Source organism: Drosophila kikkawai, chromosome 3R (assembly GCF_030179895.1).
Source record: "Drosophila kikkawai strain 14028-0561.14 chromosome 3R, DkikHiC1v2, whole genome shotgun sequence".
Classification (NCBI taxonomy): Eukaryota; Metazoa; Arthropoda; class Insecta; order Diptera; family Drosophilidae; genus Drosophila; species Drosophila kikkawai.
Genome location: NC_091731.1, coordinates 21,509,028 through 21,527,023, shown reverse-complemented (window position 1 = coordinate 21,527,023; position 17,996 = coordinate 21,509,028). Strand labels below are relative to the sequence as shown.

General features: G+C 37.3%; 1 protein-coding gene across 15 annotated transcripts in view; it reads right to left on the bottom strand.

Annotated features, from left to right (window-relative positions):
• slo (calcium-activated potassium channel slo) overlaps nt 1–17,996 on the bottom strand; it is a 46,949-nt gene that overhangs the window by 11,995 nt on the left and 16,958 nt on the right. For 5 of the 15 annotated variants that reach the window (XM_070286288.1, XM_070286290.1, XM_041774501.2 and 2 more), the window contains exons 8-14: nt 11,140–11,250; nt 8,796–8,901; nt 6,469–6,621; nt 6,134–6,289; nt 5,740–5,852; nt 2,398–2,556; nt 1,946–2,022 (exon numbers count right to left, since the gene is read on the bottom strand). In XM_070286288.1, the coding sequence (XP_070142389.1) occupies nt 1,946–2,022; nt 2,398–2,556; nt 5,740–5,852; nt 6,134–6,289; nt 6,469–6,621; nt 8,796–8,901; nt 11,140–11,250 (875 nt within the window). Of the gene's footprint in view, nt 1–1,225; nt 1,262–1,945; nt 2,023–2,397; nt 2,557–4,047; nt 4,161–5,739; nt 5,853–6,133; nt 6,290–6,468; nt 6,622–8,795; nt 8,902–10,366; nt 10,473–11,139; nt 11,251–16,385; nt 16,478–17,996 lie in introns of all 15 variants that reach the window. The other 10 variants (XM_017165029.3, XM_017165028.3, XM_041774502.2 and 7 more) reach the window with 5 other exon arrangements.

Below are 17,996 nucleotides of genomic sequence, written 5' to 3'. Positions count from 1 at the left end.
AGCGAGGATTAGCGAGACAGACTTTTTAAAAAAATGGTGCAGTTTCGGATTTGGAATAAAAGAATTGATCATCAAAAGAGAGGGTTGTCAATGGGTATGAACTTTATTAAAAATACAGATGAAAAAAAGTGGTCATGCCTTCTTAATGAAATACAAAGCTTTAGATTCGATTGCAAAAAAGTTTAAAGTTTAAAAAGAGAGTGGATAAGCCTTTTGGAAAAAACAATGCATAATACTTTGAATGGCCCCTATATATATTTAATTTTTGCAACTCCTTTGTATTTCGCTTTCGGCATGATCTTATTATCGGGCTGATGCATCGCGCATACGCCCGGTAAAACACAGAACACAAAATCGGAGGTGTCAACTATCATGTTGTTACTCTAGATAGCCGTGTGTGTGATGGTTAAAGAAAAAGCGCAGACTTAACATTTCTTGCTGGTTGAATGTAACTGTTGTAGGTAGTATAGGTATCAAAGAACTGGGGTTGCATATCGCACAAACATATTTACAAGGTCAATGGTACGTTATGTTTGGTTGGTTTTCTCCTCTCCGCGTAGTCCTTCGGATGTATGGGGATATTTACTTAATCGTTATACGGTGGGTGTGGGTGTGGTTAACTGTTACTTCGTGGGTTACAAAGAGGCGCATGTCAAAACAAACAGTGACCAAAAAAGAACTGCACATGGGCAAGATAAACGGGCAGGAGGACGGATATGGTTTTTCGTTGTTCATATATATAATATATAAGTATATAGGTATACGGTGGTTATGATATCGGAAACGATTATGGCCGGGCGAAGGGGTCTGGGCTGAGCTGAAGAGCACTCGGTGGGGACAGTCCAATGATTTCGCTTTGCAAAAACTGTTTTAAAATTAATAATGACAATCAACGGAAATCAAAGGAAAAACTGATTTTGTCGTGCTCTTGGTGGTGAGGTGAGGTGCTGCGAGGAAGATCGGATCAGGAGCAGGACCTTCGCTTTGTTTTGTAAAAAAGGAAACGGAACGGAACGGAGGAGGGGAGTATGCAAAATGTACTTTATACAAAAGTTGGAATCGTAATATTGGAATCGGCGGTAAATGGTATTTGGTATTTGGTATTGGATAAAACTTCAAAACTGAGAAGTGTGTGGTGTGGTCTGTGGTGTTCTGCTGTTTGTTGTGGGAAATTAGTGTGTGTTCTTTTATTCTTTGGGGTTATTCGGTTTGTTGCTTGATTTACCTAAGTCATCGAATTTGCTCCTGGGCTGAACAGTCACTGTGGGACAAAGTTATGGCATTGGATTGTATTATTTGGTATTAAATTCGATTCGATTTGGTTTAATTGGTTGTATTTGGTTATGTCACGTCGCCAGAGCGGCACACCCAACCCACACATCGTGTGTATATGTGTGTGTGCGAGGGGTGTGTCAGCAGTTATCGTTTATAGTTATACATAGTTAGTTATTTGTGATTTTTGTTGCAGTTTTTTTTTTTTTTTTTTGTATAGATTTCATTGACGAGCGAGGGCCACACGCGCCAACACACATACATAATAAATATATAATAAAAACATGGATATTTATGTATAAAAATATTTAGGAATATACGAGTAGTTGTAATGGTAGAGAGTTAAAATATATAGATATTCATACGATATGAAGAGATTGCGTCTTATATCTAGGATATGCCTCAACTGGACCTCTCCTTTCTTACAAACTAAAATCGAGCTGTTATTCTCCTATATAGATAATAAGTAGTAAGTAGTTTCTGTTTGGCTTATTAGATTCTGGCTGTCCTCGAAACGTTCGATTTGATTCGATTCGAAATTCACAAAAGAAACAATCAAATCAAATACATATTGAAATTATAAAATTGATAAAGTATAAGTTAAATAAAGTCCATTGATACATAAATTCTCTAGGAACTAGATCGGAATTAGTCGGTACACAAGTATGCTTACAGTTTTTGCATTTGCATTTCTTAATCAGCGTCTCGTCCTTGATGTCCTCGTGGCAGGCTTTGCAATAGAACCAGGCACTACGAAAGGGTAATAACTGCATTAGTATAGGTTTTTTAAATTTTAAGTCCAGCACATTTATCGAATTTGAATTGGGTTTCCTTATGAAAATAGAAAAATTAGCCATAAAATTTATGGTACCTTGTCTTAAATCCATGAAAACTTATTCCTAATTGTAGACATCAAACACTTTCCTAGTTTTTGGGTCCTTTTTTAAGGGTTATTTTTCTTAAATATTTAAAAATATACATATGAGTGTAGGGACATGAGACAATATCTGTCAATTTACGTTAAATCATTAAATCATTTTTAATTACCCATTTAAATATTTATTTTGTTTATAACCCTTGTTCGATAAATGTGTTAGCCAGAGATTTATTTAAACAATCTCTTACCGCTTCACCTCGTCGGCGCTTTGTGCTATGAAGAAACCCTGCGTATTGGCCTGAATCTTGGCCCCCCTTGGATTTATGGAAATCTTGCTGTCCGCCCCCTCCTCGGCGCCCTTGATCTCGATGGCCAGGAGCAGGAGCTTCAGCTTGGAGAAGCACAGTCTAAACGCGGGGAAGACGGGCGGTAATCAGTGCCTGTTCGCAGACTCGGCGTCAACTTAGTCTAGGGCTTTGCTTTACAGTTGATTGAACCTAGTTTAGTATGCTACAAAGGTGTAGTCGAACTCTCTCAAAAAACAGGGCATGCACTTGGTGTCATTGATAGTGTGTGAGTGAGTGTGTATGGTGGGGTGTTCGAGTGTGTTCGAGTGTCTATGTGTCGGTGTTCGTGGGTGCTCTCAAAGCGTACATTGTTACGAAAAAAGAAGGAGCAATCAAGACGACGATTGACGAGTCAAAAAATCGGCATGCTAGGCAAAATGCTTAGGTAAAACTAAGAAAAAAATATTTTAAAAATTTTAAAAATGGTAAATAAATTAAAACTACATATCAGTGCTGCCATAGGACTTTTTTCAGAGACATATATCTACATATTCTCCATGTTTTTGCCATAAACTAAGTTTTAATATTTATTGTACATGTAAAAATCTTCACTTTATTCAAGTTCTATTAAAATATGTTGGACATATTATGTTATTTTTACAATAAAATATTATACAATTTATATAAAAAAATGTATAATCAAAGTTTAAGCTTAAATTTTACATTTTGTTGCCTACTTTTAGACTCAATTTTAATTGTTTTTTAATCTACAGGAAAACTTTCTTATATCAGCATAAAAACTAGTAAAATGAATCGGTTCTTAAATATATTTCCGTATTATTTTCAAAAAGTCCTTTGACAGCACTACTACAGATAGCAAAACACTACCTGCAATCCATTGCCAACTAGGGTACACTCTAAAAAAAATTAGGTGGGGACACAAAAACGTTACATTCTGCACATGCAATGAGTTCGGGAGTTCGGGGTGGAGTCAGAAGTGGAGCTGTTCTGTGGAAGTGAGCGCTGACCAGGGTGGGGGTCTCTAGAATTAATTGCAGTGTACGAGTCTACGAATCGCAGCGAGCTGAGTTCGGTTAGCAAGCGATTGTAGAGTTACGGTTACGGATACAATACGGTTTTTGAGCCAATTACAATGAGTGTGGAGAGATATATACGATACGATATACAGGTTGTTCAATGCGTTCGCCCTCGAGAGGGTTGGTTTTCGGTTCGGGTACTGGTGGCGGGTACGGGATTACTGGTGGCTAGTTTGTTGTTTATTTCTTTCAGTGGATACTAAGTATGGATTTGAGTTGAGTATTCGAGATATATATATGGACAGAGGTGGGATTGAGTTGAATTGAGTTGGGGGGAGTTGAGAGGCGACAAACAGTTGTTTAGTTGTTGTTATTATGAGTAAGGAGAGTAAATCAAACGGAATCGAATCAAGTTGGTAAATAATAGGAAAAAGAATTGGTAAACAAACTTATTTTGTACAATGCAAAAAGGTTGTAGTAGTAGAAGTAGTAGTAGGTAGTAGTATTTTTTATACAGTTTGCATATAATTTTTTTTGTTTTCGCTAATTTTAGAGTCTCATTTTAGAGTCTTACTCGCTGGCTTGTGGGAATGTCATGCCGGTAAATGAAGGTGATAGGGTTTCGGTGTACATCTCACACCCTGTACCTTGAAGATAATCATTTTGCCAGGCCTGTGTGTCTGGTGACTGAAAGTTAGAAAATGGTTTTGTTGTGGTTTGCATTTAGTAGATTCGCTAAAGTAACTACGTGGCGCATTATCGGTTTGTACTAAATGGTATTTCATTGGTTTGTTTGTTTGTCTGTTTTGGCAGTTTGGCAGTTTGGTGTGGCAGGTGGCAGGAGTACTGACTGGCAGACTGGACGTCTGACCAGATCCTACGCATCTCACAGCGGGAACTGGAGCTGGAACTGGAACTGGGACTGGGGACTCTCTGCTGGGTCTACGTTTTCAACAGCTGGCTGGCGAATATCAGTGCTGAGAGTGTGTGGCTGTTCTTGGTTGGTGCATGTTTTTTTTCTGGGGTCAGTTTCAGGCATGGCATTGCATACGCATACTCTGGCTTTGGTTTGGCTTTGGCTTTGGTTTGGCTTTGGCTTGGCATAGAAATACTGCTTCTCTGGCTTAGTCTTTACACTTTCTGGCGAACTTTACAGCATTGAAGAAGGCACGAGCATTTGGGGTGGCATCAAGACTCAACCGAACCGAACGTGTGTCAAATGAGCAGAAATCAAAAGGTCAAAACGGAAACCATCAGGGAACGGAAACGGAAATCAAAGGGAAATCAAATCACAAACTAAAATGCACGCTGCAAACTTAGAACTGTTTTTTTTATTATTATACTGAGATACAGATAGATATTGAGAGAGAATTTTAGGAGCGATTTGCTCACACAGATACCATACATTTAGCGATTGTGTGTGTTGTGTGTGTATGTGTGGGTTTGAGTCTGTTTGTATTGTGTGTGTGGGTGTGTATCCTTAAATAAAGAATGTCAATAGAACTGTCTGGGCAGCTTTGAAGTTTGTTTGCTTTTGAAAATGAAGGATAAGAAACCATATATTTTGTATTTGCAAACATTGAAGGCATTTTGAACACTTAGAACACTCAATTACACAAAGAATTTGCTTGAAACAACGACTAATTTTCACAGTGTAAGTGTTTTGTTGGTGTTCTCTGGACTCGTGTATCTCGTGTGAGTGTTTTTTGTGTGTGTCTGGTTTGGAGAATCGAAATCATAAGCTAAGTTCATTATTGGCAGGCACATTTACACGTTGCAACACTTAGATCATCGGTGTAAACGTGCCGGATCTCCGATAGATCTTCGAGAGAAATAAAAATACAATCAACGGAAGAGAGTTTTTACAACGACGATCCGAACTGAGTGAAAACAAATAACAATGTGTGTACACTTGTGGTGTGTGTGAGAGTTGTGAGGTGTTTAAATCCGGCCCCCAGGAAACATCACTAAGATCTGATTTATAATTTAATTAAAATGTATATTTTATATAGGTTTCTAGGAGATCATGACGAGTATACTGTGAGCCGGATACATCTTATGTTGTTCATGGTGTTGTATTTTTTTTCGTTCAACGCTGCACGATTAACAAGTAGAATAGAATAGGTAGTAGTAGATACAATATAGTATTTTAATTTGTTTTTTTTTTTTTATTCTGTTTTTGTTTTTTTTTTTTGGTTGCTTGTACGAATAATACGGATATAGCTTATGTTTGGAAAATTGGAAAACTGCCTGCTGCGTGACTTACTCAGTGGCCTGAGCAAATGGTATTCCAATAAATGTGGGACTCAATGTTTCAGTGTACATTTCCATGCCAGTGCCGCGCAGGTAATCATTTGTCCAAGACTGCATGTCTGGCGACTAAGGGTTAAAGACACGTAATATAGAGACATTTTTGATTTGATATATACGGCAGGAGGTACACCCCACACATAACAGATATATATTGCGCGCCTCCACGCGAGCGGGACAGTATGGTACAATGTCTGCGGATCTGTAAATCGTTAATCTGGAAAAATATCTAACTTCCGGCCTGCTCTCTCACTGGGCGCCAGTAGTGTGATTGTGTCAGGTATTTCGTTGGTATTTTTGGTTGATGAGCACTGTCCTTGGGGACAGCATCAGCGTCACCCCTCACTTACCGTCTTGAACGAACGCATCGCGAACAGGTTGGCCATCATGGTCGAGAATCCGGGCGCCAGGCAGCTCTGGGCGATGAAGCCCAGCTTCAGCTCCGCCAGGCAGATGACGTCGTCGCCCTGTTTCCAGTCCCACGATGGGATGTTCAGCAAGTACGCCTAAGTGCATATAGAAACAACAAAAAAAAGGAATTATAATCGAAACAAGAAAGTGAACTAACTTCGGGAAGCCGAAATTTGTATGTCCTTGGAGTTTTCCAAAGGTTCATGATTCATTTGAAATATATATATATATATAATATATACTCTTGTCGATCCTAGATCCTCTGCTTACTCACCTTATTGTGGTACTGCATTAGCTGGATGATGACTCGAATGTCGTCGCTGTAGTTCTTGATCGAGATTACTCTCATGATGTTGGCAGCATCTTCTGCGTCGGGATCTTGGCAATATTTGTTAGCTAGCACGAGGCAGGCGTCGGCTTCATGAACCTGTTTCCGGTTTCCGGTTTGAGAGATTGATAAGTTATCGATTAGCAAAGGATCAATATGAGCACTGGGGTTAGCTGGTTATGGTCAGACTATGTCTATGGGCATTTGATGTTTGTCTCATGTGAGTTAGTTTTGTTATGTTGAACTGTTCAAAGTAGTTTGTTATGGTTCAGTGATTGTTATTGTTACTGTTATTGTGAATATATATTGCAGAGGTGTCACGTATAGAGCATTGTCCACAATATAACAATTAGTAAGCGGTTTACACGCACATCGACTGGACAACTATGGTACGAGTATGAGTACTTAAAATGCCACAGGTGAGTGTTTTGGTTTTGGTTTGATCCTGGTTCGATCTGGCTCGGATCTAGGCCAGGCAATATCTTGCATATACATTGCGTACGTAGTAGGGTTCTTTTCAGGGTACTTTAAGGGAGTAGTAGTAGAAGCCACTAGGGGCTGTTTTTAAGGGAGATAGTAAGCAGTTGTACAGTTGCTGGGTGGTTGGTTGGGTGGGTTTGGTTGCTGGACACAGTCTTTCGGTTTCAACTCCAAACTAAGGACACATTAAGAAATCATAAGGCGAACGCTCGGTGCATTGCAGTGGGCTGTGGGCAGTGGGTGTCGGCGGGGGAGATTGGTGCAGTTCAAAACAACTTAATTAAATACCAAAGCCCCGCACAACTGAAGAGAAAACTCAAGTGGGCATTGGACAACGGATTAGCACTAATTACAAGCATCTTTATCCGATCAAAGACATGCAGTCGGCTTGCATGCAAAGGATGCGATGTTTATCGCACTTTACAAGGACGGGCGATGGCATTAGCAAAGGCCGTTCAAAGGCGCCAATTCAAAGGATATCGATTAAGCTGTTATATATATTATATATTTTATATTTACTATACAGACTAAGACATGTACTTATAGAGGCATACTATACAATTTATTTAAGTTTACACATATTTAGCTGAGCTGATGTTAATAATTTCCTCCAAAAATTGAACCCTAATTGCTTATCATTTGAAAAATGTCACTTTCAAATACTCTATAAAAGTTTATAATTAAAAAAAAGATAATCTTTATCTGGTTAAATAATAGATTATTGAATTTTTTACCGATTTGTTTAATTTTTTGTATATTCAAATGGTATTCATATTGAGAGAACACCCAAATAAAGACAATTTCAAGTTTCCAAATACTGTTAAATATTTTTAAAGATTTTATATTTTATGAGATTTATGTGACAAAGAAAAGAATAGTATTTAAATTCCCAAACATAAATATATAATAATTTAAATATGGCTAACAAAATATATTCCCTCTATTTAAAATATAACTATAACTATTATTCAGTGTCATATATCATACCTGGACCTTTTTTAGTATTAAAAAAAAATAATCTCCTTAAGCTCTTCACCATTTATTTTGATTATCTATCAATACCCAAATATTTGTAGTAATCCAAACTATACAGTTAACAATTAACTTAACAATTACAGTAACATACTTAGCACATACATACATAAAGAAGAAATTACATTTACGTTAATGGCTTTGGGTAATGCAGCTTAAAATAAGGATAAATCAAAGGAATTATTCGTTTCTGTTTTTACACAACAATGTCAACAGCAATTTACGGTGTCCGTGTGTGTGTGCTGTTAGTATTTATTCTGTGTGTTTTTATTTGTTTACTTGCTATTCACAGTTTGTTTATTTGTGTAAATTTTTGGTGTAATTGGGTTTATGTTCAGGTGCCGGGGCCAAGAGAGATACATGTACTAATGAGCGCTGTGATGCTGTTGCTGTTGACCAAAACTAAAACCAGAAAATGCATATTACGTATACGTATTACACGAATATCGCTGGTACATGTAGATAGACAGTACACAGACACACACGTACAGGGGTATAGATTAATAGGCGGGTTGTAATTACATTTGAGCGTTCGTTACATAAATAAGTATACGGGTACGTAAGAAGTAGTAGGTAGTAATAGTACGCTTATTCTGGGGTTCGGTTAATACATAATGAAACGAAAGCATAGCGCACGGGTCGAGACGAGAGTACGAGTACACTGAACGGAATAGGGTAAATGAACGGTAAGGAACGAAAGGCAAACGAACACATAGAACATATAGTGAAACGGATAAAATGAAAATACATTTTTGTTTTACCTTAACCCTCTGCAGATCGATCGGATTCATAATGGTTCCTTGGAAGAACTCCACGGTGGTAAAATGACGTTTGAACAAACCCTCAAGTTCCAAATCGGGTGGTTTTCTTTATAAATTTGTTTTAATTGATTTGATTTTTTTTTTTTTTGTTGGTGGTTGATTTTTGTGGGGAAATAATACAAAGTTTTTAGAGTTTTCAATGATTCCAATGTACACACGGAGGAGATTACGTAGATTGGATTGTAATCAAAGAAACAGAAGAATATCGTTGCATGTGTGTGGGTTTGTGGGCGTGTTTTCGAAACACAACAAACAATATACAGATATATATATATATATAGTATATATGTGTGGTTATTGTGCGATTTTCGGAGTCCGCAAATATGCAAATGAAAATGAAAGAGAAACAAACAATGCAGACAGAACTGTCGGTAAAGAAATCTTCAAGCCGAAGGTGCAACAAAAATCGTGATTCATTAAAACTAAACTATAAAACGGAAATAAATCGTAATCTCCTTACTTATATTAAGTACGTCTCTATACTCTAGACAAGGAACTCTGCTTAAATAACTAATTAACATTACTTAACTAGGCTCTCAAGGCTCAAAGAACTCTATGGGAGAATATAAATGTCACGAATATATTACAGGAGGGATTATTTGAATTTACTTTAAGGTTTCTACGATTTAAAAAATTGAAAATGTATATAATAAAACGTGAGATATTTGTAGCTTAATGTAATGTCAAGTAAGCTTTAGCTCGTTTCGAATCAAAAGGAAATATATATGGTAGGTACTGAAAAAATGGAAACTGGAAAAAATTCAGCTAAGTAGGTCATTCCATTATTAAGCGGGGATAAATTACGTTAAGCGAACGCAAAAAGTGAACGAAAAATAAAAGAAAATGTTTTAAAGTGAAACTAAGATATATCTAAAATTATGAATAACATCATTTATCACGTGGCTCTGGGAGGAAATTTGAAGAAAATGCCGTTTTCTTGAAAGCCTCGTCAGCAGCAACCGGAAACCATTAATAATAATGCTATCATAATAAAGCTATAAAATTGCAATAAAAATAAATATAATTGAATTGTTCAAGTTCAAAGTGAGAGAGAGAGAGAGAGAGCGAGCATATATATATATATAGAATTTATGGAGGTAGGGGGCGTGTCTTGACTCGATTTTTGATCTTCGATTGCTGTGAGAGATGTCAGCAGCGAATGCGAAAGTAGTTCTCCTAATTCACTTTGGAGATGGAGGGCAGACAGAGTGAAGTTGCATCCTCCACGGTCACAAAAACATTCACAAAGTATGAGTATGTTTCATTAATGTTTTTTGTTCTTTCTCTCTATTTTTTATTGTTTTGACTGTTGCTGTGGTTGTTGCTGGGACACCTGGGTTCCAATCGTTTATCGTTACTTCTGCGTGTCTTCATGTATTGCTCACTGGTCTGTAGGTGTGTTTCTTTGTTTGTTCCGTGTCTGTGTCTGAGGGGTGTGTGTGAGTGTGTGTGGTGTGGTGTGTTGGATGTTTCGCGTGTTTTTGGTGTGCTCTCGGTGTGTGTTTGTGTACCTTGACTCGCTCCAGGTCGACTGCGTTCATCATAGTGCCCTGAAAAAAGGCCACTGTGGTATAGTGACGCTTCAGCAGTCCCTCTAGCTCCAGGTCAGGCTCTTTGCTATTTTGGTTTACATTACATTACATGATATGGCATATTTATATATATATATATAGTTGTATTTAGGTATTAATAATTTAAAAAAAAAGGGACTGTTCAAAATCAAAAATAAAATCAATCGATATCCACTGTCTGTGTGTTCGCTAATCGCTAGATTAATGCAAATACTTAAAATAGTGCCTTGATCTAACTTAACTGGCTGGGAATTTAGGTCCCAACTAGGGGGTTAGCGGCCAGCAGTTGTTAATAAAATAAAAAAACGTATTTTAGAACCGATATAATGGAGCAAAAACTAATTATATAATTAAATGTATGAAATAATGCAGTTTTTTATAGAATAATTTCTTGGTAAGATTATTAAACTAGCTCTCCAACTATTATTAATTCTATTTAATTTGAAAAGTATTTATTTCAAACCCGTAACAAAATCATTGCCTACTTATTCGCGCAGCTGCTGACCACAAACCCCTTAAGTCTTGGAATCTGCTTAGGTACTGCTCTATTATTTGTTCTCTTTGCTGATTTTTACTGATTAAAACTGAATCGAAAATACATTTAGAAAACGATAATTTCAACTTAACAACGACACAACAAATTAGCAATACGATTGTAATTAGGTTTATTATTCTTCTGCATAATTTTTGAGTTGGGCATTTGATGAACTTACCGATGGAGAAAGACCACTTCGACATCGACATCCTCCCGATCTTCGTGGAGAAAGTCCTTCAGGAAATGCGACACGGACTCGTATGTTATGTGACCGCATACCACAATATGTCTGTTCCGGGTTGGGGTTCAGGTAATGTTGAGTTTGGGAGAGAGATAAAAAGATTAGTTCCGCGGAAATGGCATTGCTTTCAACGATTAATGCAACAATTTGGCTTAAATCTAGTGTGGAATGCGTTGAAGCTCTATACATGTGTGGCTTATGTGACAGTGTATGAAATGAGGTGTGTGTTTCGGTATTAGTGTGCGATTAAAGCGGCAAAAGGTCCTTGAGCCCGAGAAAAATGCTTTTAATTTGATTAAATTGAATTAAATGCATTCGCTCGAGTCCTCTCAGATTTAATCACATTCCATGAATCTGAATCTGAATCGGAATCTATAATATACATATTTGCGGTGTCAGTGTCTCGGTGTTAGTATTACTTTATATATATGTATGCGTGTGTGTGTGAGTGCCTTGAATGTGTGTGTTCGAATGAGTGCATGTCATTGGGTGAGGTTATAGATACGAGTATATTCATTGTTTTTCGTCTTTTGTATATTTCTTTATATTGATTTAGGCTTTGATCTGTTTGTATTATTTATCAACTGCTCGTCGTTGCCTGGTTATGGTTATCTTTATGGCTTTTGTCAGTATTATTTGGTGGTAAAGTATAATTACTTTTTGCATTTTCTTAGGAAACAAACATTTATTAAAATTATACAAAATACAAGAACTCATAATTGGTAAACTTAAAACTCAAATGATAAATTCAAAATGCATGAATTTAGTCTGCTACCCCAGGGGCTTGTACATAAAAAATTAATCAATCAATGGCAATAAATCAGGAGTCACAAAATGAGAATCTGGCTGGATCTCGGACTCTGCATCCGCCAATGTCCAGAGGTGAAAATGAAAAGTTTGTAAATCAATACGGTTTCTAGTAAAGGCTTAGCTACGCACATCAGTTTTGTATATATATATATATTTTTTTATTTTGTTGTAATCAACTTAGACATATACGCCGCCGCGCCACGCCGCCGCCGCCGCCGATTTTTGCCTTATTTGACGCGCCGCCGCCAAATTATGAAAATAACGGCGCGCCGCGGCGCGCCGCCGGTGCGGCATCGGCGCAGCTTCAGCGCGGCCTTCAGTGTCATTGTTCTTTATAAAACTTAAAAAAAAAAAAATAACTCATTAAAATGGCCTTTTTGCCTTATTTGACGCGCCGCCGCCGCCGGTTCTTTCTGACTACTACGCCGCCGCCGCCGAGTCATTTTGACCTCTACGCCGCCGCCGATGCCTTTAACCATCGGCGTAAACCTCTAAATCAACTTACATGCATCAAGTAAAGCATCAAAAGTAGTCAGCAACTGGCCAACACATTTGTTTTCTATATACACATTGTATGATACACTACGCTCATTCCATATAATAGATATAAATATTTTCTACAGGTGCTAGGCTTTGTATAATATAGGTAGATTATTACTGTAGTCACAGTCATGCAATCAGGCAGTCAGGCAAACCGGCAGGCATTCTTCCCAAAAATACCTAATACATATATGGTGGTGTGTTCAGTGCCACTACACATGCATACTGCTACTGTTCCGTGTGTATATATGGGGGTGGTGTTTGTTGGTGTATGTTGGTGTATGGGTTTCTTGGTTTTTATCATATATAGATCACCTAGGTGTCTAGCTACTCAGTCAAAATATAAAAACAATAAACCAAAATCAAATACAAAAGAGTCCTTTATCCCTAGAGTCCTTTAAAAATACTTCAAGTACAGTCAGTGGATTGTCTCAGTTTCAAAATCAAAAGCAAAACTCTACTGTATCTTACTAAGTCTTGAGAAAAAGTGTATTCAGATGTCGTGTTTGTGTCTTGGTTGATCAAATCCGAATGCAAGGCTGTACAAGTGGCAAACTCGTTGGTTACCTCTACGGTGGCAATAAAAAATGGTGCTCGACTACGGGGGGTCGCTAAAAAAAGGAAAAAGAAGAACTTCAATTTGCATTTAACGAACAAACAAACGAAATAAATGTTCTACATTCGATTAGTTCTTGTGTCTATTTTTTTCATATTTTCATTGCTGCAGCTAAAGAAACGAATGGTGACTTTTGGATTGAAATATTCATATTATTTGTTGTGGTTTTATTTTCTGGAAATGATATAAACATAGTGAAGAGGTTGAACATTTTGATGCCTGGCCACGCATTTTGATCGTTACATTTTCTGGCAGCTTAGCTGCTAATCAACATGAATCAGAAAGTAAAAGTTAATTTTAATGTTTGTTCTTCAGATGCGCCAAAAACTATCATCTCGGAAATGTGCAATGAGAGGTGAGTGGGTTTTGAGGAAATCAACGGAAAAAAACTATGGATAGGAGAGATCTTTGAAAGAGAGACAGCGAGATAGAGAGACAGTCAGGAGATGTGTGGGGCTCGGATACGGATGCGGTTACGGTTACGGTTACAGTTGCAGTTTACGGATTGTATTCTGAGTACTCTTTGGCGAGCATATTACTCTCTCCTGATCAGTGATCCCTAAGCTGGAGACAACAGAGTAGTGTGGTGTGCTTAGAGGGGCCACGTCAAATCAAAACATACAACGATGCAGGACCTCGGCTTTGTTTTGTTTCTTGATTCCTACCTGATCCGAAAAGGCGGGCAAGGGTATAGTAGATCGAATGAGATCGCCGAGCGCATCCATACACAACATTGGGCTACGACAGTTTTAGTGGAGCGAAGTGCAGTGTCATCCGATTCTGGCCTATGTGTGGGTTATGCTTGGTTATATCTTTATATTGCTTGATCATACCGTTGTAATTAAATGTTTCGCAAAGAAGTGGAAAGTCGAAATCATAAGTAAATAGAAAGTATGTTTGTGGGTGTAAAGGGTGTATTTATGTTAAAGTTGTCCAAGAACTACAACACGCAGAGTAGCGGATCGATATAACTGATTGAAGGTTTGAAGATAGAGAGAAAGATATACAGAGTAAGATTAAAATATGCTGGGAAGATACATGAGTTTTATTGATTGATTGATAGGTTTTATTGATTCGCTTTACACACACTTTGACGATGGTTCCGTTGCTCAGATGACAGCTGCTGCCTCTAATATCGTACATTTTCTAGCCAAAAATATATTTGTATATATATTATGAAGCAAATTGAAGTCTTCCGTGAGAGTGGCTTGGTATTTACAAATTGCTGTCTGTACTTGGAAAGAAAAATCTATCGAGACTTCGAGTTCGAGTTGGTGTGTGTGTACATTTTGAGTATGGATTCTAACATTTACGTATACAATCGATCGGATATTATTATTATTATTATTATTATTGTATTTAATATTTAGTATTCAGTATTTAATATGCATTATTATCGTTCGTTTAAGATGGATATACAGTTACGACTTCGATATCAAGGGCTATATAGACAATTACGATAATGTAACACAATAATAAACACCAATCACTGATCCACTTCAAGGGCTAATACAAATGCAAAACGAGGCTAGGATGATATGGCATACAGAAAAGAGACAAAACTTAAGAGCAATACGCAATACGCATGTTGAATTTCGGTTAATGCCAATCATCAGCTCTGATCTGACTTCACACTCGACCTGCAAATTACACGTAACCAATTCGTTTCTAGATGAACCAAAAGTTTAACCAAAAACTAAACGATAAATAAGTCGAAAATCAAACACGATTAAGCCGCGTTTTCTCAAGAAACTCAAGAGAGTAAAACAGAAGAGAGAACGTGCAAATCAAACGATAATATAGGATAGGAGAGCTAAAGAATTTAGGTTCAAGATCAAGATCAGGATGGTACGAGTACGATATAGAGAGAGTAGAAAGTAGCAGAGAAGAGTAAGTTGATAATTTTGGCGTTCAAATTCAGGATGTAGTAGTAGTATGGAAACTCACAACAAGATAGCAGAGTACGCACATGATATAGTAGATACACTCAGAACAGTATTTTAAGTACGAAACAATTGATTTTGGTATGTGGTACGGTATACGGTACGGTTCTCAAATACGATACGAGTATCTGCAAAATGCCAATTCAAAGAAAAACCAAAAAACGAAATGTTGAAAGTAACTGGCGCAAATCAAAACGCAAAACGATGGGCTCAACGTAAACTTAATGGAAACTAATGTTATATATAATACGCAATATGTCATTATCGACTTCCTGGGGCGAGGCTGAAACGATATATCTTACGTCTTACGTCGGATTCTGTTTTTTTTGGGTATCACGTACTGGAACTACGTAGACACACACGTACGTCTAAGGTCAAAATAAATAGGAAAACCAAACTGAAAGGCAACGAACACAAAATGAGTTTGCTCGAGAACTAAAAGATATACACTGGTTGTTGTTGTTTTTCGTATTCTTTTTTTTTCATATATGCAATATGAGTATTTTAGTTAAATTTTCTTGTTGATTTTTGATTTTTGCTTTTCTTGGTCAATTGTTGTGTGGCTGTGTTGCTGTTGCTGTGGCTGTTACTGTGTTTTTGTGGCAAATGTTTGATCGATTAAATGTTTTGAATTTGGGCTGGGTGACTGATTGATTGGCTGATTGATTGATTGATGGCCTGGATAGTTGAAATGTACAAATGTGGTGTTGTTCTCGCTTTTATTGTCGAGCAGCCAGAGCATCTTTGGCGTTCCCACAGGGCGTATGAGTAATATATGGGTATCGGCGACAATGATTGTGATTGGATTCATTTTTTGTGGCCATGTTCTTGGTGGCTTTGTGTGAATGGCTCGTGTTAGGCTTGGTGTGTGAGAGTGTGTCTCTCTAGTGTTTAGAATCAAAATCAAATTTCCAGCTACTCCTCCACACTGGGAATAAAAACGTTTGGCATGAATGGAAGCGCAAACAAAAAGTAAAGTCTATCAATTTTTCAGGGTTGACTGCTTTTGGGCAGAAATTTCATTTTGATTTGGTGTTTATTTTGGTAACATAAATACTCGGTTGTTGGTTAGTTTTATTTTTAAATTTTAGGTTTGTTGATCTTTGGGATTATGGCTTAAAAATTATGATTGTTTTTTGGTTTTTATTATTTTTGTGGTAAGTAGTCTTATTTGTATTTGTTGGTTGTTGTAGTATTTTTATATATCTTTTGGTTTAATCAGTTTGTTTGATTAATTGTTTTGATTGGTTGAAAGAAAATTTGGTTTGTCTCACCTTCGCCCTTTTTCATTTTTTAATGTGCCCCCATATTTGGCTCTTGTTCCAATCAAGTCTATAATCTCAGGTATACAACTTGCAAAAATCGCCTGTTTACAGTATGAAAGATAATGATGACAGTGAAGTATTTTTGTTCTATTTTTCGTTTTGGATTGTTGTAGTTGTTGTTAAACTTAAATAAAAAGCATTACACAAATTTCGTATGACACACAAAGAGAGTAACAGAGAGAGAGAAATAGATAGAGAGAGAGAGAGAGTAGGAATCGCACGAAGGATCAACGAGAGGGACACACTGATGGGAAGGAGAGAAACCGAGATGGGGGGACAAACAGACTCGAAAAAGGACCCTTAGAAGCACTATATGATGAAGGCATCGGATCGGTATCCTGCTGACGACACTCTTGTGTTTGCTGTGGCTTCCAGGACGCTCTATAATTATGTATGTCTATTCGGAATCACCTTGGACCGTTGTCAAACAAGGAAAACACAAATTAAAACACAGTAAATGAGATCAAATAAAACGGAAGAGGTATGTAACATATTGTCTTATTATCTTCATAAATCGATAAACCGCTTTAACAGTTTGCAGCTAAGTTCTTATGGCTCTAATGGTTTCTTGGGGTTACGTGTTGTGTGGTTAAATAACGAGTTAACACATACAGATATCAACGAATTCAAACTATACGGTGGTGTGGAGAAACTTAACCCTAGTACAGTGGTGGTAATTCGGTGCCAAGTACACACGCACACACAGCGACCGGAAGTCGGCTAGCAACTTCCGCTTCTCTCATTTTATCAGTGCCTCAAATCTACGCTACCAAAATCATCGATGGTGTGTGTGTGCTCGTTCATCTAGGAAACTAAACTAAACCGCATGTGTTATGTTTGTGTTTCGGGGCGGGATATGGTTCGGTTCGGTACGGGATAGAGTAACGAGTAACGAGTACATATAATGTGAAGACATGATGCTGATACTGAATACGATATTACGGGATACTGCAACTCTTTACTGATCACAAGAATACAAATATCAAGGCTCCTCTAAGTGATGATCATCGTAAAAAACATATTTCAGCGCCCGATGGCGCCGGTTTCGTACTGCTTTCGTTTCGTATTAATATTTTGTAATTTTTAGTTTTAGTTTTTTAGTAGTTTTTTTTTTTTTCTATGCGTGGCTGCGGCATACAAAGTGGGTGCAAGCAAATTAACGACTTTGAAATAGAGATGATTAGTTTGATTAGGTAAGGGATAAAGTGTGGAATTAGTTTCGTATTGGTATGGTAAGTAATTACAAGTAAATTCGATATAGTATGTTGGATAAATTGAAATTGCAAAAATCGTAACTACTGCAACTTTATTTATGTATGTATCGCATATAGAAACAATTGGAAAGGAAACAAAAAAACAAGATGAAAAATAGTATCCGGAAATCAAGACTCTATATGGGGGAAACCAAAGCAGCAACTGGGTGTAAGTGTGTTTTTATTTTTTTTTTTTTCAAACGGAAAATAAAGAACTTGTGGAAAATGTACAAACGAACAAACAAACAACTCAACGGTAATGCATTTCGGTAACTCAGGAAGAGAAGCCATTAAAGGAATAAACGAA